This window comes from Heterodontus francisci, chromosome 7, assembly GCF_036365525.1.
Source record: "Heterodontus francisci isolate sHetFra1 chromosome 7, sHetFra1.hap1, whole genome shotgun sequence".
Taxonomy (NCBI): Eukaryota; Metazoa; Chordata; class Chondrichthyes; order Heterodontiformes; family Heterodontidae; genus Heterodontus; species Heterodontus francisci.
In genome coordinates, this window is record NC_090377.1 from 25,560,818 (window position 1) to 25,588,115 (window position 27,298).

The 27,298-nt window shown below is 41.9% G+C and overlaps 1 protein-coding gene across 9 annotated transcripts in view; it reads right to left on the minus strand.

Annotated features, from left to right (window-relative positions):
* clasp1a (cytoplasmic linker associated protein 1a) overlaps window positions 1–27,298 on the minus strand; it is a 367,909-nt gene that overhangs the window by 56,252 nt on the left and 284,359 nt on the right. For 6 of the 9 annotated variants that reach the window (XM_068034903.1, XM_068034902.1, XM_068034909.1 and 3 more), the window contains 4 exons: window positions 18,121–18,216; window positions 15,125–15,268; window positions 13,660–13,766; window positions 726–876 (listed from right to left, as the gene is read on the minus strand). In XM_068034903.1, coding sequence (XP_067891004.1) covers window positions 726–876; window positions 13,660–13,766; window positions 15,125–15,268; window positions 18,121–18,216 — 498 coding nt within the window. The remainder of the gene's footprint in view (window positions 1–725; window positions 877–13,659; window positions 13,767–15,124; window positions 15,269–18,120; window positions 18,217–27,298) is intronic. The other 3 variants (XM_068034908.1, XM_068034907.1, XM_068034906.1) reach the window with 1 other exon arrangement.

A 27,298-nucleotide genomic window follows, 5' to 3' on the forward strand; every position in this document is an offset into this window, starting at 1 on the left:
CACATCCCTTTAAACTACTGATTAGTCGATATAGCCAACTGATCCCTTTTCAATCATTGCTCTGCAAGAGTTTCAGCATTTAAATGCTCAAATCAGTGGAAATTCTTAGCAGCAGACAAAAGAACTTGAAGCAAGAGAAACAGAAATACTTATTAAAACAATCCCCTATAATGAACAAAAAGTCCATATATTCATCCCAATCTACATTGAAACGTTTTTGTGTATCCTGCACATGCTTTAAATTTGACAAAATAACAGTCTTTTACCACCATTTAATGGAATTCATTGCTTATTACTCATGTCCAGCGCTAATCGGAATGAAATCCTTTATTTATGATTGAATCAATGACCCCAAAAGTTTGCTCCTCCTGGCTAATGCAAACTTTGCAACAAACTTTCAAACATTAATGTCAATAGAATAATATGTCCTGCTGGCAGGGTAAGATCAGCAAACAGGAAAGGTAAAATGAACATAAGAGAGATCATCTTTTCTTCACCCAAGAAAAAAAAAAGAGTTTCAGGGCAAGTTGAGGGCAATGTGCTGGTATGGATACTGGAATTCTCGACTTCCCCAGGTTACAGGATACCGAGTGGAGGTATGCCAGTATTCCTGTGTTGTGGCAAAAATAGATGGATACTGCCATTGTTCTGTCCCCCATTCCCCTACCAAGGCAACCACATTAATAATTTAAGAGTAACCCATGTTGATTTGAGAGAATACCTACACCATCGCAGTCCTTCTTCCCGTCTCGCTTAATCGGTTCATTCAAATCCTCTTGACTGCGGAAACTGAAGTTCTGGATGGCTTGCGTGACCCCACGAAGAGAACTATAAATTTCTTCGGAGTTAAGGTTTTCTGTGTCATAATCCAACATGCTATAGATAAAACAGACAGTGAGTAATCTGCCTTGAATCCATGCTAAAGCTAAAGTAGATAATACATTTATAGCATATGACTGAAATAATTCAAACATGGTAACACAGAATCATAGAATGATACAGCACAGGAGACCATTCGGCCCAACGTGCTTGTGTCAGCATGTTACATTGCATTCAATTATTCAGAATAAATTACACTAAATTTATGTTTCACTGCTGATCAGTTACCCCCACCGCTAATTAAATGTTGAGCTGTGATGACACATTCAAAATTGCGATGGTTCACATTCATGAACAAATACAAAGCTGCCATTATTTGAAAGAAAGATGCAGATTAATACAAAAAATGGCAATGAATTACAGCAAACAAAAGTTAGAGCCACTCAAAACATACAACAAACCATGCTAAAGCCCAAAACAAGAGTCGCCTGATGAGACAAGGCATTTTGAATAGACGTGGATAGGGGGTTAGTTACCTGGGCGAGTAAGAACGCCGGAAGGTCTTGTGGGTAGGAACTGTGGGGATGGAGTGAGGTTGAGAAGGGGTGGGGGGATGCTTTGACAGCCCATCTGCACTCCAACCCCAGAATCGACTGCAGTCACAGTGTGGTCAGAGAAAGAGAAAGAACGAGAAAGGCAAAAAAGAGAAAGGAAACCATATTCCGAGTGGATTTTGATCATGCTTTACTGAAGAAAAATTTCAGAACATTAATAGAAGCAGAACAGCAAACAGAGAACACCTCATCCAAGCAAGCAGCAGCAGTGTTGCTCCACTCTAGCCAATACCATATGAACACACAAGGGCAACAGAGACTGCACAACACAAATAACTATTTGAGACTTTAAGTATGATAAGTGCAAGTGCGGTTTTGCAAACTTTTTTCTCACCCACATAACTGGGTTTTAAGTATAAAATGACGTTCATTGCCTTTATCTCATTCGTTTTATTGGTTATAATTTGAGAGAAAAAGAAACAATGTTAAATGACAGTGAGGAAGAAGCAGCCCAGTTTTTTTTGATAAAATATATTTTACAAGCTTTGAAGCAGTGGTGCGAACTAGCACATTTTAGGAGTATGTCAGCACATACTCTTAACTAGATTAGAAATCTTGTGTCTGAATGAATGCAGTGTTGTGTGCCATAATATTCCTTCAGCCACTCAGAATGCAGAAACAGAGAGCACAAGTCCTTCAATCAATCACATCCTGAACTTCAACCAAATTCTAGAGACCACTGAAATAAAAACTAAGTGCTGGAAATACTCAGCAGGTCTGGCGGCATCTGTGAAGAGAGAGAGAGAGAGAGAGAGAAAAACAGTCACAGACCTGAAATGTTAACTGTTTCTCTCTCCACGGATGCTGCCAGACCTGCTGAGTATTTCCAACACTTTGTTTTTATTCCAGAGATCACTGCCTCTTCAATCTGTCCATTCAACCAACTGTATCATTGAACCAGGAACTAACCACATTACAATTTAGGCTTGGATGAAGACGGCACTTTGGTATATTGGATTTCATCCTTCTAGAATACCAAATAGTCTTCCCATGGCCACATCTAACTGTTTCTCAAACTGGTCCAGTCTCCTGTCTGCATCACCTATCCTAGCAACTGATTGAAAGCATTGATAACCTTCTGAATAAAATAATTCCTGATTATGCTCCTAAACTTAATCTGTCAAAACCCTAAATTTGTGCCCTATTGCCCTTCTTTTTTGGCTCTAAGTATTTTTCCAGGTTTATTTTCATTACCTTGCTGTGAAGCCCCCACTTTTTGTTTAAGGTCTCAGCTGCCTCATTCAAGGCCTGGGACACCCCACTCAGTATCTCCTCCACTAGCTCATCCCCATGTTTTACTGTGAGCACTGCATTCTTCATTATGCCCAGGAAGCAACTAGGACGTGGTTTTTAAACACATGAACATTGATGTACAGCATCTTACCAGTCTGAAATATCTACCAAAAATGAAAAAGATGATATGCTGCTTGCAGAGCTCTTGGATATGTTATTGCTTTAAAAAAAAAACTCCTAGTGCAGCGAACACCATCTCTTAGCTTTTTGATTAACTTCAGTGGCCTTAAATGACAGTCACATCACAAATGCAGATTCCAGAACCACCATTGGAATATAATTTCTGATTAGTTCAGCCACACAACCCACAAACTCTCTCAATCGAATCATTTTTCTATCCCTCACAACCTTCCCTCAATGCAAAGCCAACACCACTAGTCAAGGTACACCTTCTCCTGCAGCAGCACATTTGTATACTCCAGGATCTTGCATGACACAGACTCAGCAGACTGAATACATACACAATAGGTCAAGAACTTTCAGAAATATGAATGTTTCTGGCAGAAAGCTGCTGTACATAGCAGAACCATAGCAGCTTAGAGCAGAGGGAGGCAATTCAGCCCATTGTGTCTGTGCCAGTTCTTTGTTGCAGGAAACTAAACTTAATCCCACTACCCTGTTCTCTCCTGATGGTCCTCCCTTCTTCTGCTTAAATTGTTTCACAAAATCATAGAATGGTTACAGCGCAGGAGACTATTTGCCCCGAAATGTCCGTGCCAGCTCTCTGCAAGAGCAACTCACCTAGTCCCACACCCATGCAGTGATCCCCGCTTCAACCACACCGTTGCAAAACTTGAACAAACCTTATGAAGGAATTTGTCTTAACCTCACTCTCTTACCAATCGTGTTAAATTGATGATCTCTCATCAGCAATTCCCATGTTCAAGGAAATACTCTTTCCCTATCCATCATCAAAGCTCTTGATTTTAAAAACCTCTTATACCTCCTTGGAGCCTTCTCTGATCCTCTGGAAATCACCCCAGTATCTTGAGGCTCTCATAACTATAGTTTCCTACCCCTGGCATCATCCCTGGTGAATATGTGCTGCATGCTCCTTATAGTTTTAATATACTTTCTGTAGTGGGTAGTAATGGGTAGGCAGTATTTTAACTCTGGTCTAACCAGTGGTTAGTAGTTATTACCTCTTTATTTTTGTATTTTATGACCCGAATTATAAAATTCAAAATTCCAATGGCCTTTTGTATAGTCTTATCGACCTTCACTTACATTTAGAGTCATAGAGAGATACAGCACTGAAACAGGCCCTTCAGCCCGAGTCTGTGCCGACCAACAACCACCCATTTATACTAATCCCACATTAATCCCATATTCCCTACCACACCCCCACCATTCTCCTACCACCTACCTACACTAGGGGCAATTTACAATGGCCAATTTACCCATCAACCTGCAAATCTTTGGCTGTGGGAGGAAACCGGACCACCTGGCGGAAACCCACGTGGTCACAGGGAGAACGTGCAAACTCCGCATAGGCAGTACCTAGAACCGAACACAGGTTGCTGGAGCTGTGAGGCTGCGGTGCTAACCACTGCGCCATTGTGCTTCCAACATTTCCCATTTCTAGGGGAAACATAGAAATTAGGAGGAGTAGGCCATTTGGCCCTTCGAGCCTGCTCCGCCATTCATAATGATCATGGCTGATCATCCAACTCAGTAACCTGTTCCTGCTTTCGCCCCATACCCTTTGATCCCTTTAGACCCAAGAGCTATATCTAACTCCTTCTTGAAAACATACAATGTTTTGGCCTCAACTGCTTTCTGTGGTAGCGAATTCCACAGGCTCACCACTCTCTGGGTGAAGAAATTCCTCCTCCTCTCAGTCCTGAAAGGTTTACCCCGTATCCTTAGACTATGACCCCTGGTTCTGGACTCCCCCACCATCGGGAATATCCATCCTGCATCTATCCTGTCAAGTCCTGTTAGAATTTTATAGGTTTCTAGGCGATCCCCCTCATTCTTCTGAACTCCAGCGAATATAATCCTAACCGACTCAATCTCTCCTCATATGTCAGTCCCGCCATCCCAGGAAGCAGTCTGGTAAACCTTCGCTGCACTCCCTCTATAGCAAGAACATTCTTCCTCAGATATGGAGACCAAAACTACACACAATATTCCAGATGTGGCCTCACCAAGGCCCTGTATAACTGCAGCAAGACATCCCTGCTCCTGTACTCGAATCCTCTCACTATGAAGGCCAACATACCATTTGCCTTTTTTACTGCCTGATGTCCCTGCATGCTTACCTTCAGCAGCTGGTGTACGAGAACACCCAGGACTCGTTGCATATTCCCCTCAGTTTATAGCCGTTCAGATAATAATTTGCCTTCCTGCTTTTGCTACCAAAGTGGATAACCTCACATTTATCCACATTATACTGCATCTGCCATGCATTTACCCACTCACTCAACTTCTCCAATTCACCCTGAAGCCTCTCTGCAACCTCCTCACAACTCACCCTCCCACCCAGTTTTGTGTCATCTGCAAAGTTGGAGACATTACATTTAGTTCCCTCATCTAAATCATTAATATATATTGTAAATAGTTGGGGTCCGAGCACCGATCCCTGCGGTACCCCACTAGTCACTGCCTGCCATTCGGAAAAAGACCCATTTATCCCTACCCTTTGTTTCCTGTCTGCCAACCAATTTTCTATCCATCGCAATACACTACCCATGCGCTTTAATTTTACATGCTAATCTCTTATTTGGGACTTTGTCGAAAGCCTTCTGAAAGTCCAAATAAACCACATCCACTGGCTCCCCCTCATCAACTCTACTAGTTACATCCTCGAAGAATTCTAGTAGATTTGTCAAGCATGATTGCTCTTTCGTAAATCCATACTGACTCTGCCCGATTCTACCACTGTTCTCCAAGTGTTCTGCTATAAAATCTTTGATAATGAACTCGAGAATTTTCTCCATTACTGACATCAGGCTGACTGGTCTATAATTCCCTGCTTTCTCTCTACCTCCCTTTTTAAATAGTGGGGTTACATTAGCTACCCACCAATCTGTAGGAGCTGTTCCAGAGTCTATAGATTCTTGGAAGGTGACCACCAATGCATCCACTATTTCTAGGGCCACTTCCTTAAGTACTCTGGGATGCATACCATCAGGCCCTGGGGATTTATCAGCCTTCAATCCCATCAATTTCTCCAAAAGTATTTCTCTACTCATACTGATTTCCTTCAGTTCCTCTCTCTCACTAAGCCCTGTGTTCCCCAACATTTCTGGTATGATATTTGTGTCCTCCTTTGTGAAGACAGAACCAAAGTATGCATTTAGTTGGTCAGCCATTTCTTTGTTCCCCATAATAAATTCCCCTGTTTCTGCCTGTAAGGGACCTACATTTGTCTTCACCAATCTTTTTCTCTTCACATACCTATAGCAACTTTTACAGTCAGTTTTTATGTTCCCCGCAAGCTTACTCTCGTACTCTATTTTCCCCTTCTTAATCAATCCTGTGGTCCTCCTTTGCTGAATTCTAAACTGCTCCCAATCCTCAGGTCTGTTGTTTTTTCTGGCGAATTTATATGCCTCTTCCTTGCATCTAATGCTATCTCTGATCTCTAAATATGTATTTGAACCCCAACATTTCCATTAAGAGCATAATCACATTACCCATTTCCCTCCCAAAATATATGAACTCAGTTACCCACATTAAATTGCACCTGCTACCTGTCAGCCTATTTTGCTAACCTATGTCTTCCTGAAGCCTTTTACAATTCTCCTAGCTGTTTGTCCAACTCCTACTTTTTTGTAGTCAGCAAATTGAGATTATGTTCCCTATAGTCAAGTTGACGTTATTTATGCATATACCAAGGACAAATGTAGGCTTAGTACTGACTCCTGGGGCCGAATTTTCAAATGGCCATGGAAGCAGGACCAGAGGCAGATGGGTCCACAGTTTCCCGCCATTGGCTGTTGTGCCAGTCTCTGGCCATGGTCCCGCCTCTTTGCCATTTTCATTCAGGGAGGATCAGGGTGGGCAGGGGTTGGTGTGGAGGCTACCCATCCGCAAGGGACTAGAATTTTCCAGTCAACATGTGGGGCCCCCCCAGTGATACAGAAACACGGCCAAGGATGGAGGGAAGGCAGCAAGGCAGCGTCCTGGCACCAGACTTTTGGGGGGGGGGGGGGGGGGGGGGAGGGGGCAGCTCTCCATCCAGCAAGGGAACGCCCCCAGCCCCGTCTCCACAATGACAGCCTAGCAACTGTGCCCTTGTTGATCTTAAAATTTTTTTAAAAAGCTCTTCAGAGGGTGCCTCCATCTTGAGGTGCCCTCTCTCTCTCTCCTACCTACAGTGGTAGTGTCCACCTCTGTCATTGGAGCTACTGATTGTTTAGTGCTGGAAGGCCTCCTATTGGCCCTCCAACCTCTGAAACCCACCTGCCATCCTTAATTAGACAGCAAGTCCAAACTCTGGCCACAAATTGGGCTGGTCATTAAAAATTGTGTCAGGCATCAGCGTGATGCAGGGTTGGGACCCAGAAATGCACCTGATAACGCTATGTACAGCAGCTTTATGACCCTAGAACAAAAATTCAGCCCCTGAAGTACATCACTTCCACCTCCTTCAGTTTGAACAATGCCCATTTACCCTAACCCTGTTTACTGATCATCAACCAACTTTCTATGCATACTGCTACATTTCCTTTTATACCAAATGCTCAAAGCTCACTAACAAGCCTCTTGGAAATTCGTTATTGAACATCCTCTGAAAAATACAATTACATCTATTGCATTCCGTTTGTCCATTCAATAGTTTAACAGTCCACTTCTTCAAAACTTTTAAATGTCAAATATGATGTACCTTTAACTAATCAATGCTGACTGCTCTGGAGTAACTCTCATTCTAAATACTTAACAATTATATTGTGAATTATGGATTCCAAGAGTTTGCTCACAACTGATGTGAGACTAACTGGTCTTGTTATTTAATTTATCCTTCCTTCCATTATTGAACCAATTTGTTAAATTGGCTTCTCCCTAATTCCATAAAACAATCTGCACATTTAAAGAGGATTGACAAATTATGGCCAGAGCCTCGGCTATCTCGCTTGTCGCTTCTTTCAACAGTCAAAAACAAACATTGCTGGGGATGGGATTCCTCCAACTCACTGGTCTGAACAGCTATAATTTGATTTTGGAGCAGAGGGAAAAAAACACTTTTCAGTTTCCTCAAATTGTATATTTTTAGTGAAATTATGGTCTCGAGATGAGCCACGGAAGGGGAACAAATGCCCACATCTAGCATCTAATCTCATCAAACACTCAGTTTTTTTGCATTGGATAGACCCTGCAAGGAACAAGTTCGAGGATATGGAAACTAATTTTGCACAGGACCCTTGGCTAGAGAGTAGATTAAAGCCTCGGCGGCAGCATTAAATGTTCTATGTACTAAAACTAAATCCATCGTAAAGTATATTTTAGAAAAAAAGTATGAACAATGTACCAGGCAAAGTAATGGAAAACATCAGACTCATTGCAAATTAGGTTACTGATCTTATTTAAATTTGATTTTTAAACCAGAATCATGCGAAAATCCAGTAGAATTAACTTGTCTATCTTCTTATGCAGGTAGTCACTTGGTATGGGAAGGAATAATTTAATGTTTGGCCTCCATTTAAAACTATCTGAAGCAAAACATTTGCAAATTATAGGGCAAAAGAGACACATTTGCATTCTGAGAATACAGAGTGAAATTTTCACATCACTAATGTCGCACTTGGATGGTGGTCAAATGATTAATGACGTGAAAATATCACTCTGTTCTTCAGATTACAGAGCATTATTATACATTAAATATTCCAAACCTTTAAAAAAATCCTACTACCCAATACAGGGTGTGTTAGTTTAGAAGAATGGTATGTGCAGAATTCATTTTATTAAGCATAAAATAGTTCTCTGATCCTTTTAACGGTTCAGACATTTAAAGATTTATGGTGTCAGCCTAACTCAGTGGTAGCACTCTTGCCGAGTCAGCAAATTGTGGTTCAAGTCCCACTCCAGCTCTCATTTTAATCTATTCCTGAGGGAGTGCTGCATTGTTGGAGGTTCTGTCTTTCAGATGGGATGTTATTCTGAGGTCTTATTTGCTTTTTAAGGCAGATGTAAAAGATCCCATGGAAGGGAGTTCTCCTGGTGTCCTGGCCAATATTCATTAATAAACTACCACCACCAAATAAGATTAACTGATCAGGTTTGTAGGAGCTATTGTGTGTAAATTGTCTTGTGTCTGTCTTCAATGCAATAGTGACTAAAGCTCAAATAAATAGTCATTGGCTGTGAAGCACCTTGGGAAATCCTGCATTTATATTGCACCTTACACACCAGGAAGTCTTTGTCTTTAACTTTTAAACAATGGTACCACAGAATTGGATAATTTTAGAAGAATCAAAATGACAAAATGTTATTTTATGTATACCAATTCACTATAGCTTAGTGAGCGATATTAGAGAACTTTGCTACTATTAAAACATACAGTGAACTGTTTAAGCTTGAGAAGGCCCACTTAATTTCAGTATTCTAACCAACTTCCTAGATCAGAAATCACAGCCTTCAACATAAAAATGCCTTTGATCAGCACTTTTGATTAAACAGCAACTGTAATGCAGAGGTCACAACTAAATTTCAGCATTTGTGCACAGTGCGTCCTCTGATGGTTTATTACAGGAAGATGGCATGAGAGCTCAGCCTTGGAAAGTTAACCAATTTAACTGCTCTAATTCAAAGGGGAGAATTTTATGCTCTCCCCCACGGCAGATTTGGAAGTGGGGAGAGCAATTAATCGTGAGGGAAGGATGGGTGGGACCCTGCCACAGCCGAGATTAAGTCAGGCGAGGCTGGGGGAGGCCTGTGAACAGCTATCCTGCGCTGCTGCCAATTGAGATCCTTAAATGGGCAATTAAAGGCCTCAACCCACCGTTGCCACAATTAGTTCAGTGGTGGGCAGGCCTATCGGCACATGGGGAGCACGGCAAGCAAAACTGTGCTGGTTGCTTGCTAACTCCGGCGGTGGGGGTGCAAAATGCAGTGTTTGAACAAGGGACCCGACATCGGGAAGGGGTGGCCCACTAAGAGCCGCCCCCTGCCCTTGCTGCCTACAACCCAACAATCCCCTCCCCTATAACACGCAATGCACAAGATTGCCCCTACCCTGACCTACCTTTGGCCTGGGTCCGGCACCGCTCCTAGGCCATGGGTGGGTGCTCCACAGGCAGCAATCACTGCCTGTGCAATGGCGCTGCTCAGTTATAGAACCACTGGCCTCTGATTGGCCAGCAGCCCTGAGGGCGGGACTTCTGTCGCTGGGGTCCTTGATCCCGTGGAAGGCCTGCCGCTGTCCAGTTAAGTGCCTAATTGGCACTTGCTCCGGTGGGCCACCCAGTTCCCGTCACGTTTTTAGAATCATAGAATGCTTTTGCCGGAGGTCGAGACCCTGTCGCCCGGATAAAATCCCAGCCATAAAATCCAAGTTAGTGCCCTCCTTGCACCACCTGTTCAGAAAAAAACATGATGGTTCCTTGGTTGGCACTCATCAATTTAAGTCCCATGGTTCTGTAGGGCAGCACGTTTAAGTAAAGCTCCAGTTCTTGCGGGGAAAACTACATTTGGCAATTTGTGTGGGAGACTTAAATAGATTAGCTAAATCTAAATATATGTATAAAATTCAACACAGTGGAAACAAATCCTCAGCAAGTGAAAACATTAAACAAATGGACTGCAGTCAAATTACCATAAATAAAAACAAACATTCAGCCGTGTTAATTTCCTGAACTTGATTATCTTGCATATTCACATGCTCAGTTACTTTTAGAAATTTGGACCACTGCATGACTAAGTCTTAGGAAGACTTTCTATATTCAAATGTGGCTCCTTGTATGTGCTAACGGCAGATATGCAGCAGTGTTATCCATAACCAATAAATGATCCATCCTTGCTTGTATCTCCTCAGGACAGGACTGTGCCTCATTAGGGAATTCTGCCTCACATTTGAAATCCCCTGCTCGAGTGCAATTCAGTACATCCCTACCATCTCAATTTTAAAAGCCATTTACTGAATTCTGCTGCACAGCTGATGGACTGCTCATCCTTTGATAGTGTTGCTATATATTCATGTGCAAAAAGACTCAAGTTCAAGCTTGGACTGACTCTCAAATTCCATTCTGTGAATAATCGCAAGTGCAAAATCTACATCCTAATATGCAGCGGTACTGCTCTCAAGATCCTGCCAAAATCTTCACACCCAAAGCTGATTCCATTTCCCTTACCAACTGGTTGCTTGCCAGGGTCTGTCCAACCCTGAACCAAGTTTCAAACCCCACAACTACATTATTACCAAAGTCATCCATTTCCCATCAAAATGTCATTCATTTCCATCCTTACCTCACCGTAACTAGCACCGAAACGCTCATCACACTATTGTTACCTCCAGCCTTTGATCCTCCACCTCTCTAATGGGTGGCTTCCCAAACTCTACTGTACACAAGTTTCAAACCACCTCACCTAGAATGCTTCAGGCCACATTTCATCTCTTACTAAGACGCTCCCTGCCTCAAGTAATTTCAACAACTTCCATGCCTCAACGTACTGATAGCAAAATAGTTAGCATTACACAATTAGAGGTGGTTAAGATCTCGACACTTTAGAAAAATGCTTTTACTGCACAGATTGTAGTGCACATGCATAATTTGACTCTTCTGTGAACTGCCTGATATTTATGCATACAAAAGAATGACAAGAAACCAATTCACAATAACTACATCCCTTTTAAGTATTAAAAAAGATATTTTTATTATAAAAAAAAGGGAATATGTTTTCATTGCGAATATAAACCACAGTAGTTGCCAGCAGATGCCCTTTTCATTTGTTTACTACTATTACACAAGATTGGCAGGAGCAACATAATGGTGGTTAACTCCGTAACCCATAGTAGTTTTTTTTAGTGACCAATACTACTTATTTCCAGGATGAAGTGCTCTATTTTGTTATTGGGTTTCTATTAATACCGAGGTTCCTCAAACTAGCAGTATTACATTGCAATCAAAATTAATGATGCTAATTTATCCAAGAACCATGCGTTTAGAATGTGAAATAAGCCAGAAATACCAATGTTAATTAGCGTTAAGACATTTAATATAATACTTTTTTTTTTAAAAAAAGCTCATGCAGGAACTATGAAACAGGAATTAAAAGTAATTTTAGTGAGGGCAGTTTGAAAATGCCTTCATGGTGTGGGACAGGAAAGTTTTGTGCACACGATGGGTTAAGAAAGAAAAAAAATGTTTGAAGGGAAAATAAAGATATACTGTATAATTTTGTTATCTGTATTTACTTCTTACCAAATCTCAATCAACTGCATAATTTGAAAGTGCTTTATGACCTTTTGGAACTTAGAGTTCTTGAAAACACCCAGCTCCAAGAAATCTGTTTAAAGCCATCATGTTTCCCATAGGAAAAATGGTTCTTTTCTAGTGCATTGTTGTCAAGTAATCTTGATTCTTTGTGTTTTTAAAATGTGTTAATTTTTATTTGACATTGCTGAATTACAAACAATGACATTTGCATTATTTATTGGCAGAAATGCTTCTCGGGTGCTGCAACACTAACACCATAGGATAATGTGTTGTAAAATACTTGAACAAGGAAGGACAAGGCACAGGATCTGGCACTTGGTATAGGTTTGCACATATTCATTCCTTACATAAAATTACCAAGGCATGGACAGTAGGAAGTAAGAGAAAGATGGGACTTGGACTCAAAAAGGACTGGATTTTACCAAGCCCTCAATGTCGGTCTCTGTGGCAGAGTGGGCTGCTGAAAGAGGTCCACCACGGAGCCAGATGTCGAGGGGGCCCGGCCAATCCTCTCAGTGGCAGTGAGTCTCCGTGGCGCACTCCCCCACCCCACCCTGCCACTGGGTGATGGGACCTGGATTTCAATATTAAAATTAATTACATGCATAAATTTAAACAATTTACCTTCAATCTTCCGGCACTCCTGCGCCTTCAATTCGCGTCTGGGGAAAGCCAGCATGATACTGGTGGGGATGGGGGAGGAGTTAAGATTTTCAGTGCCGGAGGCTGGGGGGGGTGGGGGGGGTGTCAAATAAATGTAATTGGTGTAGGGGATGGTGGAAAGGGGTGAACTTCAAACTTTGTGCTGTCTGGGAGTGGGGTGGAGGTGCGGATGGGGAAGGTCAGATTTGAAAGGTAAGTGCTTTGGGGGGACGCGGGGGGAGGGCAAATAGTTAATGCAATTGTTGTTTGGGGGGGGGGGGGGTGGGAAAGGGGCGTTAGGAATTTATTTAATAACTTTGGGGGGGGGGGGGGGAGGGGTGAGGGGGGGGGGGTAAGTGTATCTTTAAAAATTCAAATTGACTGGCAGGACAGGCTGCCCTTTAAAAGGGGCCCCAGTGCCTGCACACAAGCAGCTGACGCCGTTGCTGGGGATGGACAGCCCGTCCCCTCCACGTGATTGGGGGGACCGGGAGTTGTGGGGGTTGTCCCAGCTATTTAAACAAGCAGCCGCGTGCAAGATCGCAGCGGCTCTTTTGCGTGCGGACTGCCATTTTATGAGCTCGCCGCCAATGTCTGCAGCGGGCTTTTAAAAGCCAGCCCAAACTTACTGTTACAAAAAAATGATCCTTACAGGTCTGATCATTTACTATAGAAAACCACATGTAGCTACTGTTCAAAACCATCAGCATAAAGGAACAGCAAATGAATAGAAATGAAATGTAAAAAGAAAGTTTGAACAAGGTATTTATGACTATGTATTTTGAAGATTGAAAAGACAATGAAATTTCTGCGATTTTAATTATTATTTTCATAACAGATTTTACCAAGGACCTAGAAATACATCACAGACTTGCTATGGATAGCTAGAAAAAAAGATAATTTATCGTTACCTTGGGGAAAGGCCACCATGCGAACAATTTGTGGGAGAAGTAAGAGGGCTTGTTCGACTGCTGGAGTGTCGTGAAGGTGTGCGTCCCATTGTGTTGCTAGGTGAACTCTACAGCAAGAACAAAAAAAATTGAAGCACGAATCATTATACATCTGTCAGCTAAAATAACCAGAACGTGAGCAATGCTGTGGTAAATTACAAGTACCGAATTACCCACACAATTAATCACAAAAGTCTTCAGATCAAAATATCTGAACTACACAAACTGGGAGAGAAAAGTCAGAAATACAAGTCAGACACCAATTTTAAGATTGTAATCTAGTCTTGTGTTGGTTTCAGAGGATGATCACAAAATTATCTCAGACCAAAAATTAGAGTGCAGCTTTCAGAACTTTGGAACAGGATTAGGCCATTTAGCTCCTCGAGCCTGTTCCAACATTCATTGAGATCACAATTGATCTGTGACCTAACTCCAACCTTCTTTGCCCACATCTCCTAGATCCATCAACCAGCAGAAATAGATTCTTTCCATCCACCCTATCTGTTCCCCTTAATATCGTGAAAACTTTGATCAAATCACCCCTCAACCTTCTGAATTTCAGTGAATATAACCCTAGTTTGTGTAATCGCGCCTCAGAATTTCACCTTTGGAGTTCCAGGTATCATTCTAGTAAATATACTTTACACCTCCTCCAAGGCCAATATATTCTTCCTAAGGTGTGGTACCCAAAACTGAATACAGTACCAGAGTGGTCTAACCAGAGCTTTATATAGCTGTAGTTTAAAATTCACTCCTACTTCTATTATTTTACTCAGCTGGATTGGGAAAGTAATGTACAGAATGGCAAAACATATACCAGACATATATCTAAATATTTGAGATGAACAAATCTAAAAGGGTCATAGAAACACAAATTTATTTGCCCTTCCATTTAAGTGCTGACTCACGTTAGGTCCTACCATGCCAAAACAGACAAGTATAATAATAATGCAAAACATGAAGGTATTTACTGCAGGTGTTAGATATTACAATAGTGCCATTTGCCCAGTTCACAAAGTAAGCCGGTTGCATATTTTTAAAATTTGTTCTTGTGATATGGGCAACACTGGCAGGCTGCATTTATTGCCCACCCCTGGGTGCTCTGAGGCATTAAGAGTCAACTACGTAGTGTGAGTTTGCCGTCACATGTAGGCCAGGCTGTGCACCCTTTGCTGAAGGACATTAGTGAACCAGGTAGGTTTTTACAACAATCCAGCAGTTTTCTTGCATTAGCCCCTAAATTGAGATTTATTGAATTCAATTTCTCAACTTGGCACATTGGGATTTTAACTCACGATCACTAGGTTGCTAATCTAATGCCATAACCACAACATTACCATACCCTTTTTTAAAAAAAAAAGTAACACACATCAGCTTTTCATTACCATTGAAATATAACATTTAAAAAGTATTAAGAACCAAGTACCACACTAGTGTTGCTTGAGTTCTTCAAGTGATTGTGAAGGAGCTTGGTGGCACCATCTTGGAATGTTTTTGGCAAGGCACCAAGTAACATAGTGAATTCAGGAGTATTCAGCTCAAACAGAGAAATCAGCACAACCTGTGCAGCCTGCAGAAAACGAGAAAGGAACATTTATGAAAAACAAAAAAAGCTAAAATGACTCATTAAAAATTCTGACCATTTCCATTAACCCAAGAGCAGCACCTAACAGTCCCTTTAGAAACCAATCACCCAATGGAAACCTTGAATTCCCTTTACCAGCATTTGCTGCACTATTTGAAGGTTATTGGCTTCTCGTTAAAAGATATAGCAGATCGTTTTCTGGACACATGATCTGCGCTCAGCATTTCAAAGGGGCACGGTCATTAGGAATATTTGGGTTGCAAGTTAGAAACTACTATACATCAACTACGCAGCAGACTGCAAGACTGCCATAGTTCAAACAGCATTTTTTTTTTTTCAAGAGTGCAACTAGTTCAGTAACTCACGTATGTTTGCACCGCACAACTTAAACAGCATTACTGAAATCAATCACAATGGGCATGCAGTCTGCTGTCATGTTCTGATATAAAGATTGTTCTAAGCTGTTACCATTTTTTTTTTTTAAAACCTGTATCTCTGGCAGGACAACAGTGGCACTTAAAGGGCAGATCAGTCAATAACCTTTTTATAGTACATCCTATTTACTACTTTAACTACTTTAAGTTTAGAATTAAATCTGTCAGTGCTTGGTGTTTCCGTGTGCATTGTTTAAAAAGAGGGATGGGTTCAGTGTTGAAGAGATCAAGCAATAAGAAAAAAAAAAAGGTAAAACAAATGATCCGTAAACCGCCAGAGTTTCAAAGGAAGCATCATTCTACAGTTTACAGTTACAGCTTTTCTTTATGCAAGAGGACATGGATGTATTATAAAATCTGGCAGAATGTAATGTTCATAGAATCAGAGCACAGAAGGAAGTCATTCAGCCCTTGGTGCCTGTGCCGGCTCTTTGAAAAAGCTATCCAATTAGACCCACTCCTCTACTCTTTCCCCATAGCCCTGCAATTTTTTTTTTGTTTTTAAGTGTTTAATTCCTTTTTGAAAGTTATTATTGAATTTGCCAGTGCATTCCTGATCATAATTCACCGCATAGCTCTTATTTCCAATTCCATCTCTGGTTCTTTTAACGGTTACCTTAAATCTGTGTCCTCTGGTTAACAAACCTTCTGCCACTGGAAATAGTTCCTCCTTATTTACTCTGTCAAGGCCATTCAGGACGTTGAACACCTCTTTCAAATCTCCCCTTAAGCTTCTCTGTCTTAAGGAGAACAACCCCAGTTTCTCTAGTCTTTGCAAGTAACTGAAGACTTTCACCCCAGCACCATTCAAGTAATTCTCCTCTACATCGCTCTAAAGTCTCGGGGGAATATGAGGAAGAATTTTTTTTTACGCAGCAGGTGGTAGTGACCTGGAACTCGCTGCCCACAGGGGTGGTGGAAGCAGAGACAACCAATGACTTCAAAATGAAATTGGATGGTCAATTGAAGGAAGTAAACTTAGAGTTACAGGGATCAAGCAGGGGAGTGGGACTGACTGGATAGCTCCATGGAGAGCCAGCATGGACTCGATGGGCCAAATGACCACCTTCTGTGCTGTAAATGACTCTATGACATCCTTCCTAAAGTGTGGTGCCCAGAATTGGCACCTAATCAGTATTTTATAAAGGTTTAGCATAACCTCCTTGCTTTTAGACCCTATGCCTTTGTTTATAAACCCAAGGATCCCATATGCTTTTATAACAGCCCTCTCAACTTGTCCTGCCATCTTCAATGATTTGTGTACATACAACCCCAGTTCTCTGTTCCCGCACCCACTTTAAAATTGTACCATTTTGTTCATATTGCCTCTCCTTATTCTTTCTACCAAAAATGAGTCACTTCACACTCGTGTTAAGTTTCATTTGCCATTTAATCAGTCTCGTCCTGCTGAAGCCTATTACTATCCTCCTCATTGTTTCACATTATCTGCAAACTTTGAAATTATTCCCTATGACCCAAGTCCAGGTTATTTATATCAAAGAGAGCAGTGATTACAACACCTCCCCCTGGGGAACACCTCTGCACACTTTCGTCTAGTCTGAAGAACAACCATTTGTCAATACTCTCTGCTTTCTGTCCCTCATCCAATTTCGTATCCAGGTAACTACTGCTCCTGTAGTTCAATTCTGTTAACAAGCCTATTATGTGGCACTTTATCAAATGTTGAATGCTTGTACATTCCAGATTGCAACAACTTTTAACGTTTAATGAGCTCATGAAGTGTTTATGTCAGGACAGTTAAACAGGTTTTTAATTACTGGAATAAAAAATTTTTGTACTGTAAATGCATATATCTTCTAGGAATGTACTGGAATAAAAATTGATATTCTGTTAGAATTAATAAACAGGGTGGTGCATCCAAATAAGGTCAGCAATGTTATAAATTCAGATGTATTACAGTCATATCCACAAAATGCTTATGGTTTTCTATATTAAATTTTACCTAAAATATGAAAAAAGACATGAGTAGATTTACTACAAGCCTGCTAGTAAAAATCCAATTTGCATTGATTACAAAGAGCAAATTTCAAGTTCTAAATAAACACATATTTAAAGAACTGTGTTAATGTACTCAGATCCATTAGTTGACAGATGAGCATGCATTCCACACTGCAAGCAGCAGTCCTCATGTCAGGGCCAATGCTGTTTGTTACTCATTAACACTGCAAATTAGAGGCAAACCTTATTCCCAGAGATCACCACCTATGTGCTGTATAGTTACGGGAAGACAACTGCCATTGGCAATACAGTAGAGTGAACACATGGTTGTTACACAGAAATAGAAATCAGTCAGGCCAAGACCCTTGTGCAGCCAAGTTAAAAATAAGAGCCAATGATACAGGGAAAAGCAACTTGAGATTAGTAGGTGCAACATTTTTCTACCTGTTTACACTTTTCTTCCAGGCCAATTTCACCAGGCCCAGAGGTGCTCGAACAGGACCTGGCCAACACCTCATCACTCAACCAACTATGCACAGTCTGGGTTTGACAGGTGGGAAGGGTATTAGAAAAATTACAGTATACAATAAAAAGCAGTTGCATGATTAACAAACTTATATAAAAGCTGACAAGCCACAACAGAAAGTGGCTAGTTGTGTTTGCAACAGAGAGATGCTGGCTTTTGCATTACTTAGACTATCAACCCTGTGGAGCTTCCAATTTGTTACTTTCCTCTCCCCCTGTATAGTTTAAAAAGCTTTTTTCTTTTCCAAAATCAAGTAAAATTCTTGTGGCATCACAAAAGACAAAACAGTGCCACAATCCTGTTGCCCATCTGTGTGGAACAGCCTCATGTGAGCAGAAAAATGAGTTATGAACACATTTTACAACTCTCAGTTGCAACACTTAGACATGGCCTAGATCCTACAATAGCTACAATCTTGCATTTTCGAAATCCTCTTTTCAGAGTCTCATGATTTATTCAATAAGCAACTGTTATAGTTTCAATGTTACGCATATAATGAACCAAAATAGAACAATGCTACAGGCAAATAAACCAATATAACAAACCAAATTACTCTTGTTTCTTGAATCTGTAAGGAATTGAAAAAGTATTAAAACTTTTATTTTGCACAACCAGACTTTGGAATGTTGAAAGCAAGTTATGAAATCATACAACTTATGAAACATTCAAGGGGATGGTGGCACTGAAGATTAAGCAGGTGACATATCCATTTTGAATGTGAGCAAAGCTCATACACAAGCCAAATTGACCCCTTCTATGCTGGAACCATTCTATGAATTACAGACATAATTTCTATATCTTGAACTTGTAGTTTGCAGATTTCTGCACATTTGTGCAGAATGGAACCACAGGGAGGTGTGGTACAAGGCACAAATCTGAATCAGCTATAGTATGACCTGGCAGTTTTAAACCTCTATTTCACTGTGCCAAGAGAACAGATGCTGTACAATATTTTGTTTAAGCTGGTGCTGCTCACTGTTTCTGGGGCAGGCACAAGCTTAACTTTAGCAACCGTTGTTGTCTTGCACTGGCTTAATCTGTGGAATCATAAGTAATTCCCTTTAAAAATAAACAAAATGCACTTTCCTGTGGCACTATTTTATGATGACTGAAAAGAGCTTACTGTCCAGGAAATAGCTCCCCAATTCTATACCAAATAAATTTAATAAAAGTGTATATCATATGATTAATATTCCTACCTCAAATACATTGTTGCATTAAAATTCAGATTATACAAGTCCAAAGCTATTAAGCAATAGTTTTAAATTATAATATCTTTTGATGAGACAATATCTACATTAGTTCTAAAGGACAAAATGCATTTTATATCGAGAAGCAGTTTTTAAATTAATACATTGATCAATTTCATTAAACTGGCACATTGGCAGAAGAGTGACCACATTCTTTGGATCTTTTGGAAAATTTATTAAAGGAGCAGTACCTGACAAAAATATTTAAATCATCTGAAAAGTTTGTCTATGCAATATGGATGAATGACATTTCTGGAAATCAATGGCCTCCACTGACTTCAGACACAGGGATCATGGAGCATGAACCACCTGCAACAGGACACAGATAGGCTAGCAGAATGGGTAGAGGAGTGGCCGATGGAATTTAATACTGGCAAGTGTGAGGTAATGCAATTTGGCAGAAGAAATAGGGAGAGGCCTTGTATACTTAATGGTACAGTTCTAAAGAGTGTGCAGGAACAGAGGGACCTAGGGGGTGCATGGCAGGACATATGGAGAGAGTGGTTAGTAAAGCATATGAGATCTTGGGCTTCATAAATAAAGGCATCGCGTACTAAAGCAGGGAAGTTATGCTGAACCTTTATAAAGCTCTGGTTAGGCTCCAACTGGAGTACTGCGTCCAGTTCTGGTCACCATACTTTAGGAAGGATGTGAGGGCCCTTGAGAAGATACAGAGATTTACCAGAATGGTTCCAGGGATGGGGGATTTTAGTTACAAGGTTAGGTTGGATAAACTGGGGTTGTTTCTCCTTAGAACAAAGGAGATTGAAGGGAGAGTTATTAGAAATGTACAAGATTATGACAGGCTTAGATAATTTAGACATGGAAAAACTGTTCCCATTTAACTAATGGCACAAGGACTAAGGGACACAGATTGAAGGATTTGGGCAAGAGTTGCAGGGGGAGTATCAAGATTTTTTTTTTTTTACGCAGCTGGGGTAATGACCCGAAACATTCTGCCCACAAGGGTGGTGGAAGCAGGAATAATCAGTGACTTCAAAATGAAATTAGATGGCCACTTGAAGGAAATAGACTTGCAGGGCTACTGGGTTCAAGCGGGGAGTAGGGCTGACTGAATACCTTCGTGGAGTGCTTTAAATGACTATGTCCACTAAAGTCAATTGCTTGACACATAGTTGGCTTATGTTTCAAATATTAACCCATAACTGTTCTTTTGACACAGTCTCAAAGATTTACTGTCTAAATGAGTGCAGACTCCTTTAAAAAGCAACCAAAGCTAGACCAAATTATAAGCAACATACCAGTCATGTTGCAATTAGTGTAATCAAATAAGTGCACTTGGTCAGGATCGTCCTGTTCGGTACAGATCATAGGCTCCATTGCAGAAAACCTGCCTTTTGTTCATGTCAGCTGCAACTATCAAAATCTAATGCATTGGGAGACTAAAAGGGGTTAGGTATTTTTCATTTAAAATTCCCCTTCAGAAAATAATCCTGAAACAGTAATTTCCCTATTAATTAGCAGCACACATTGGTTCTATCTCAGTACAATTCATCGTGTTCTCAAAATACCAATGATGTGTTCTCGCTTCTCTTCTAATTCAGTAGACTATCTTTATTCTTCATTAAACTAAAAATTGCATACCTGATGGTTCCCTCAGGTTAAGTACAATTCAAGCACAATATTCAAGGTCCGAGAATTCTAAAAGTGCATTTACAAATTACAAATCGTCAACATGGCACATCCCACTAACTAAAGGTTCCAGTTTGAGTTCAACTTGGAACAGACAAAATGTTTTTCATAGTTCAATCATTACATAGAACAGCTTTTCTCTTTGTTGGGCTGCGAGGTAGAGTAGTTTGAAATGTTGGGCTGTTCAATTTCTGAACATACGAACATACATAGGCGAAGTAGGCCATTCGGCCCCTCTAGTCTGCTCTGCCATTCAAGAAGATCAAGGATGATCTATTTGTGTCTCGAATTCCACGCTCCCATTTACCCCCGATAACCTTTGATTCCCTTGCCTTCCAAGAATATATCTACCTCCACCTTAAAAATATTCAATGACCCTGCCTCCACCACCTTCTGAGGCAGAAAGAATTCCAAAGACGCACAACCCGCTGAGAAAAAAATTCTCCTCATCTCTGTCCTAAAAGGCGACCCTCAATTTTAAAACAGTACCTCCTAGTTCTGGACTCACCCACAAGAGGAAACATCCTTTCCACATCCACCTGGTCAAGACTGTTCAGGATCTTATAGACTTCAATCAAGTCTCCCTCACTCTTCTAAACTCCAGTGAAAATAAGCCCAGTCTGTCCAATCTTTCCTCATAAGATAACCCGCTCATTCTAGGTATCAATCTAGTAAACCTCCTCTGAACCGCCTCCAAAGCATTTACATCCTTCCTTAAATAAGGAGACGAAAACTGCACACAGTATTCGAGATGTGGTCTCACCAATGCCCTGTATAACATCCTTACTTGTATTTTCAATTCCTCTTGTAATAAAGGATAGAATACCATTATCCTTCTTTATTACTTGCAGTACCTGCATACTAATTTTTTGTGACTCATGCACTAGAACACCTAGATCCCTCTGCATCTCGGAATTCTGCAGTCGTTCTCCAGATTAGTAATACTCTGCTTTTATATTCTTCCTGCCAAAGCGAAGAATTGCACATTTTCCCACATTATACTCCATCTGCCAGATTTTGCTCACTCACTCAACCTATTTGTATTGGTCTGCAACCTCCTTATGTCCTCTTCAGAGCATACTTTCGTACCTATCTTTGTGGCATCCCCCTCAAATCTAAATCAGGGGACATAATCACTGACCAACGCAAACAAATGGACTGCTGGGTTGAGCACTACCTAGAACTGTACTCCAGGGAGAATGTTGTCACTGAGACTGCCCTCAATGCAGCCCAGCCTCTACCAGTCATGGATGAGCTGGACATACAGCCAACAAAATCGGAACTCAGTGATGCCATTGATTCTCTAGCCAGCGGAAAAGCCCCTGGGAAGGACAGCATTACCCCTGAAATAATCAAGAGTGCCAAGCCTGCTATACTCTCAGCACTACATGAACTGCTATGCCTGTGCTGGGACGAGGGAGCAGTATCTCAGGACATGCGCGATGCCAATATCATCACCCTCTATAAAAACAAAGGTGACCGCGATGACTGCAACAACTACCGTGGAATCTCCCTGCTCAGCATAGTGGGGAAAGTCTTTGCTCGAGTCGCTCTAAACAGGCTCCAGAAGCTGGCCGAGCGCGTCTACCCTGAGGCACAGTGTGGCTTTTGTGCAGAGAGATCGACCGTTGACATGCTGTTCTCCCTTCGTCAGATACAGGAGAAATGCCGCGAACAACAGATTCCCCTCTACATTGCTTTCATTGATCTCACCAAAGCCTTTGACCTCGTCAGTAGACGTGGTTCTTCAGACTGCTAGAAAAGATTGGATGTCCACTAAAGCTACTAAGTCTCATCACCTCATTCCATGACAATATGGACGGCACAATTCAACATGGTGGCTCATCAGACCCCTTTCCTATCCTGAGTGGCGTGAAACAGGGCTGTGTTCTCGCACCCACACTTTTTGGGATTTTCTTCTCCCTGCTGCTTTCACATGCGTTCAAGTCCTCTGAAGGAATTTTCCTTCACACAAGATCAGGGGGCAGGTTGTTCAACCTTGCCCGTCTAAGAGCGAAGTCCAAATTACGGAAAGTCCTCATCAGGGAACTCCTCTTTGCTGACGATGCTGCTTTAACATCTCACACTGAAGAGTGCCTGCAGAGTCTCATCGACAGGTTTGCAGCTGCCTGCAATGAATTTGGCTTAACCATCAGCCTCAAGAAAACGAACATCATGGGGCAGGACGTCAGAAATGCTCCATCCATCAATATTGGCGACCACGCTCTGGAAGCGGTTCAAGAGTTCACCTACCTAGGCTCAACTATCACCAGTAACCTGTCTCTAGATGCAGAAATCAACAAGCGCATGGGAAAGGCTTCCACTGCTATGTCCAGACTGGCCAAGAGAGTGTGGGAAAATGGCGCACTGACACAGAACACAAAAGTCCGAGTGTATCAAGCCTGTGTCCTCAGTACCTTGCTCTATGACAGCGAGGCCCGGACAACGTATGTCAGCCAAGAGCGACGTCTCAATTCATTCCATCTTCGCTGCCTCCGGAGAATACTTTGCATCAGGTGGCAGGACCGTATCTCCAACACAGAAGTCCTCGAGGGGGCCAACATCCCCTGCTTATACACACTGCTGAGTCAGCGGCGCTTGAGATGGCTTGGCCATGTGAGCCGCATGGAAGATGGCAGGATCCCCAAAGACACATTGTACAGTGAGCTCGCCACTGGTATCAGACCCACCGGCCATCCATGTCTCCACTTTAAATACGTCTGCAAACGCGACATGAAGTCCTGTGACATTGATCACAAGTCGTGGGAGTCAGTTGCCAGCGTTCGCCAGAGCTGGCGGGCAGCCATAAAGGTGGGGCTAAAGTGTGGCGAGTCGAAGAGACTTAGCAGTTGGCAGGAAAAAAAGAGAGGCGCAAGGGGAGAGCCAACTGTGTAACAGCCCCGACAAACAAATTTTTCTGCAGCACCTGTGGAAGAGCCTGTCACTCTAGAATTGGCCTTTATAGCCACTCCAGGCACTGCTCCACACACCACTGACCACCTCCAGGCGCTTACCCATTGTCTCTCGAGATAAGGAGGCCAAAAGCAAGAAGTAGTAACAGAGAACATCTGGGCGGGCAGAAAACTGTCAAGCTTTCTAATTGTCAGTCAGTGTGCGTTTTACCTACTGCAGGAAGAGACCAGATTCTTGCTGAATGTTTTTAAAAGTCAAGTGCTGCTAAAGTGTCAAAAAAGGACAGAAAAAGGAGAGAATTCCACAGAAGAACAGAAGTCTACAACCCAGCTCGCTTTCTAACAATTTCATAAAAGACTGTGTGATGTCCACTGTAAGTTGTCTGGTTTCTTGTATTTTAAGGCTAAATTACTTTTCAATGCCGCCTGAAGAGAACTAATTCTGGAAGACTCTAAAGATCCTGCCTGCGCGTGCTCGGAGGTTGGACTGTGTGTCAGTTTGGTGCAGTGTGTCTCATCTGCCATTTTTTCAGGGGTGGGCAAGTGATCTGCCCGGGTGTGTTTTTTTGTCTGTCATAGAGCTCTGATCTAAAAATCTTTTTTAAAAAAATTCTTTCGGTTAACCAGTAAGTAAGTGTGTGTGTGTGTGTGTGTGTGTGTGTGTGTGTGTGTGTGTGTGTGTGTGTGTGTGTGAGAGAGAGAGAGAGAGTGTATGTGAAGGGACGATGGTAAAGGGGACTTTTAAAAATTGAATGTTGCATTTTAAAACATTTGTTCTATATTACATTATTTTAATTCATTACTAGTTAAGACGAGTTTCCTCATAAACTTAATTTTGTTATTCCATACAGAAACCTGGTTAGTGTGTTCTATTCTGGGGAATATAGTATATCCGATTAAATTTTCTCACTTACTGACAAAGTCAAAGATTATGCTGAGACCTGTGGAGAAGTGAGACTAAATTAACAGTGCACTCCTAGCACCTCAGTCATAACAGTATGTATATATTCTCCTATAAAACTCAATCACGACCGCCAAAATACACGTGGTGCTGAATTTTACCAGCTCCTCGAAGCCGTGGGTTATGGCGGGGGGGGGCCAATAAAATTGAGTGGGGAGAGGCCAGCCTCGACCCCCGAAGTGAGAAGGGCCTGCCGCATATTACTGGCGGTAGGGAGACCTCAGTGCGGCACCCCCCCGCCGCCAAGCAGCGGGGCCTTCAACTAAATATTTAAATTAATAAGATGTAAATCAACTTACCTGCAGGCGGCGGCCGTCCCACGCCAATTTTACGGCCGCCGAACGCAGCTCGCGCACCGTCGTAACTCCATACGGGGAAAACAACATTTACAGGCTGCGGGGATGGTGGGAAGGGGTTGAAGGGTAAATGTTAGAAGATTGGGTGGGAAAGTTTGGGTAGGGAATCAAGTCAGTTTTGTTCATAACGGGCAATTAAAATATCATTGAAAGGGTTGGGGAAGGGCCTCCATATCCTAATTATTTATTTTTAAAGAATCAGCACTACTGTAGCTTCAAAAATTCAAATCTCTGCTAAGGGCTTAAAGCCCTTTAAAAATAGCGTCGGCATGATGGTGGCGGCAGACACTGTTGCCGGGGATGCGGCAGCCACCCCCTCAACGTCATCGGGGGCAGCTGCCCCGTCCCCTCTATTTAAATCAGCCCCGCACGTAATAGCGCAGGGGCTGTGCGACGGCACTTCCATGTCGGAAGGCTGTGATTATGTTACTGCAAAGAGTGATGTTTGCAAACACATACAGATCTCCCATGACACTGCTCAATAAGGATGTTACACTATAAAAAGACAATGTTAAGGCCACTGACAATGACCAAACAAGTCAAAAGTTTGTTTTATTACATGGTGTTCTGAGATTTTCCCCTGATACTTTGTGGAGTAAGTTCCACGATATTGAAGGGCCTAGCAGTACTCAGTATGCCTGCAAATACAGGTGTACTTAAATAAATGTGTGTTCTAGGTCAGTGGAAGGGGCGGGGTGGGGAAAAGGAAGGTGTCAGAATTTTTTCTTAAATGCAGCCATTTCTTTCTAAGGCTGAACAGGAGGCCCAAAACATTTATGGCAAAAAATTTGGGCATTTTTACAGACAGCCTTTAATTTAAGCTTCAGACCAGGTGGAAGAGGAAAGTGGCCAGCAAGTTAATGTCTGGATTTTTAAGTACTTAAAATAAAATCTGAAACTTGAACATTTTAAAAGCAACGGAAGTAAAAATAAACCTCAACTTACTTGTGTCACTTAGAAGGGGCATAGTAGATGCAATTTGGAAAAGTAACTATTCAACCTATGGTGGGAGGACTGATAAATAAATCTGAATGTTAAGGATGGATAATTTAAATGACTTTTGTTATAAGCAAATGTTACCCAAACATGAGTGGTGCGAAAATGATGTCAGGCGTGACAAATTTGTGGCACAGGAATTAATGTTCCTCCAGGAAGTGGGTACAGTTGCAAGATTTTAATATATACTCTCAATATATCTAAAACATTCAAAAATTAACTTCCAATCAATATTTCCATTATAAATTCCTATGCCTTGTAAACTCATGTTACAATTGTGCACTAAGACAAATTTATATTGACAGTCCCCATTGTTAACATAGACACAGGAATTTAGAGTGCTAAAATAAGGGGTGGGCCTGAAGATGGCTCCGGATGAGGTCTGCCATGGACCTCGACACAGGGAGGGCCAGGCCTGATTCTCCCAGTGGCAGTGAGGCTCTGTGGTGGCACCCTGCCGCTGGGCAACGGGACCACAATTTAAATATTCAAATGATTAAATTAATAAATTTACATAAACTTAACTGCATGCTTGAGGGCCTGCCGTAATCTTCGGCGCAGCGGCTGGCACTGGTGGGGAGGGGGAAGGAGGTAAGTTTGTCATTGCGGAGGTGTTGGGGGGGGGGGGGGGGGGGGGAGAGATGGGGAGAAGCAGGTTCAGATATACCGAATGGGTGTAGGGGATGGTGAGAAAGGTTGAATCTTAAACTTTGTGCAGTTTGGGGGTGGACAGGTGGAGGGGGTTTGGAGGGGGTTGTGAGGGGGTGAGAAGGTCAGATGTAAAGAGTAAGTGTCTGGGGGGTGCGGGGAGGGCAAATAGCTATTGTAACTGTTATTGTGGAGGAGGAAAAGGGGCATTAGAAATTTATTTATTTAATTTTGGGGGGTAGGATTAAAAAATTTTACATGTGCCGGCAGGACTGGCTGCCCTTTAAAAATGGCGGCAGTGCCTGTACACAGGAAGTTGA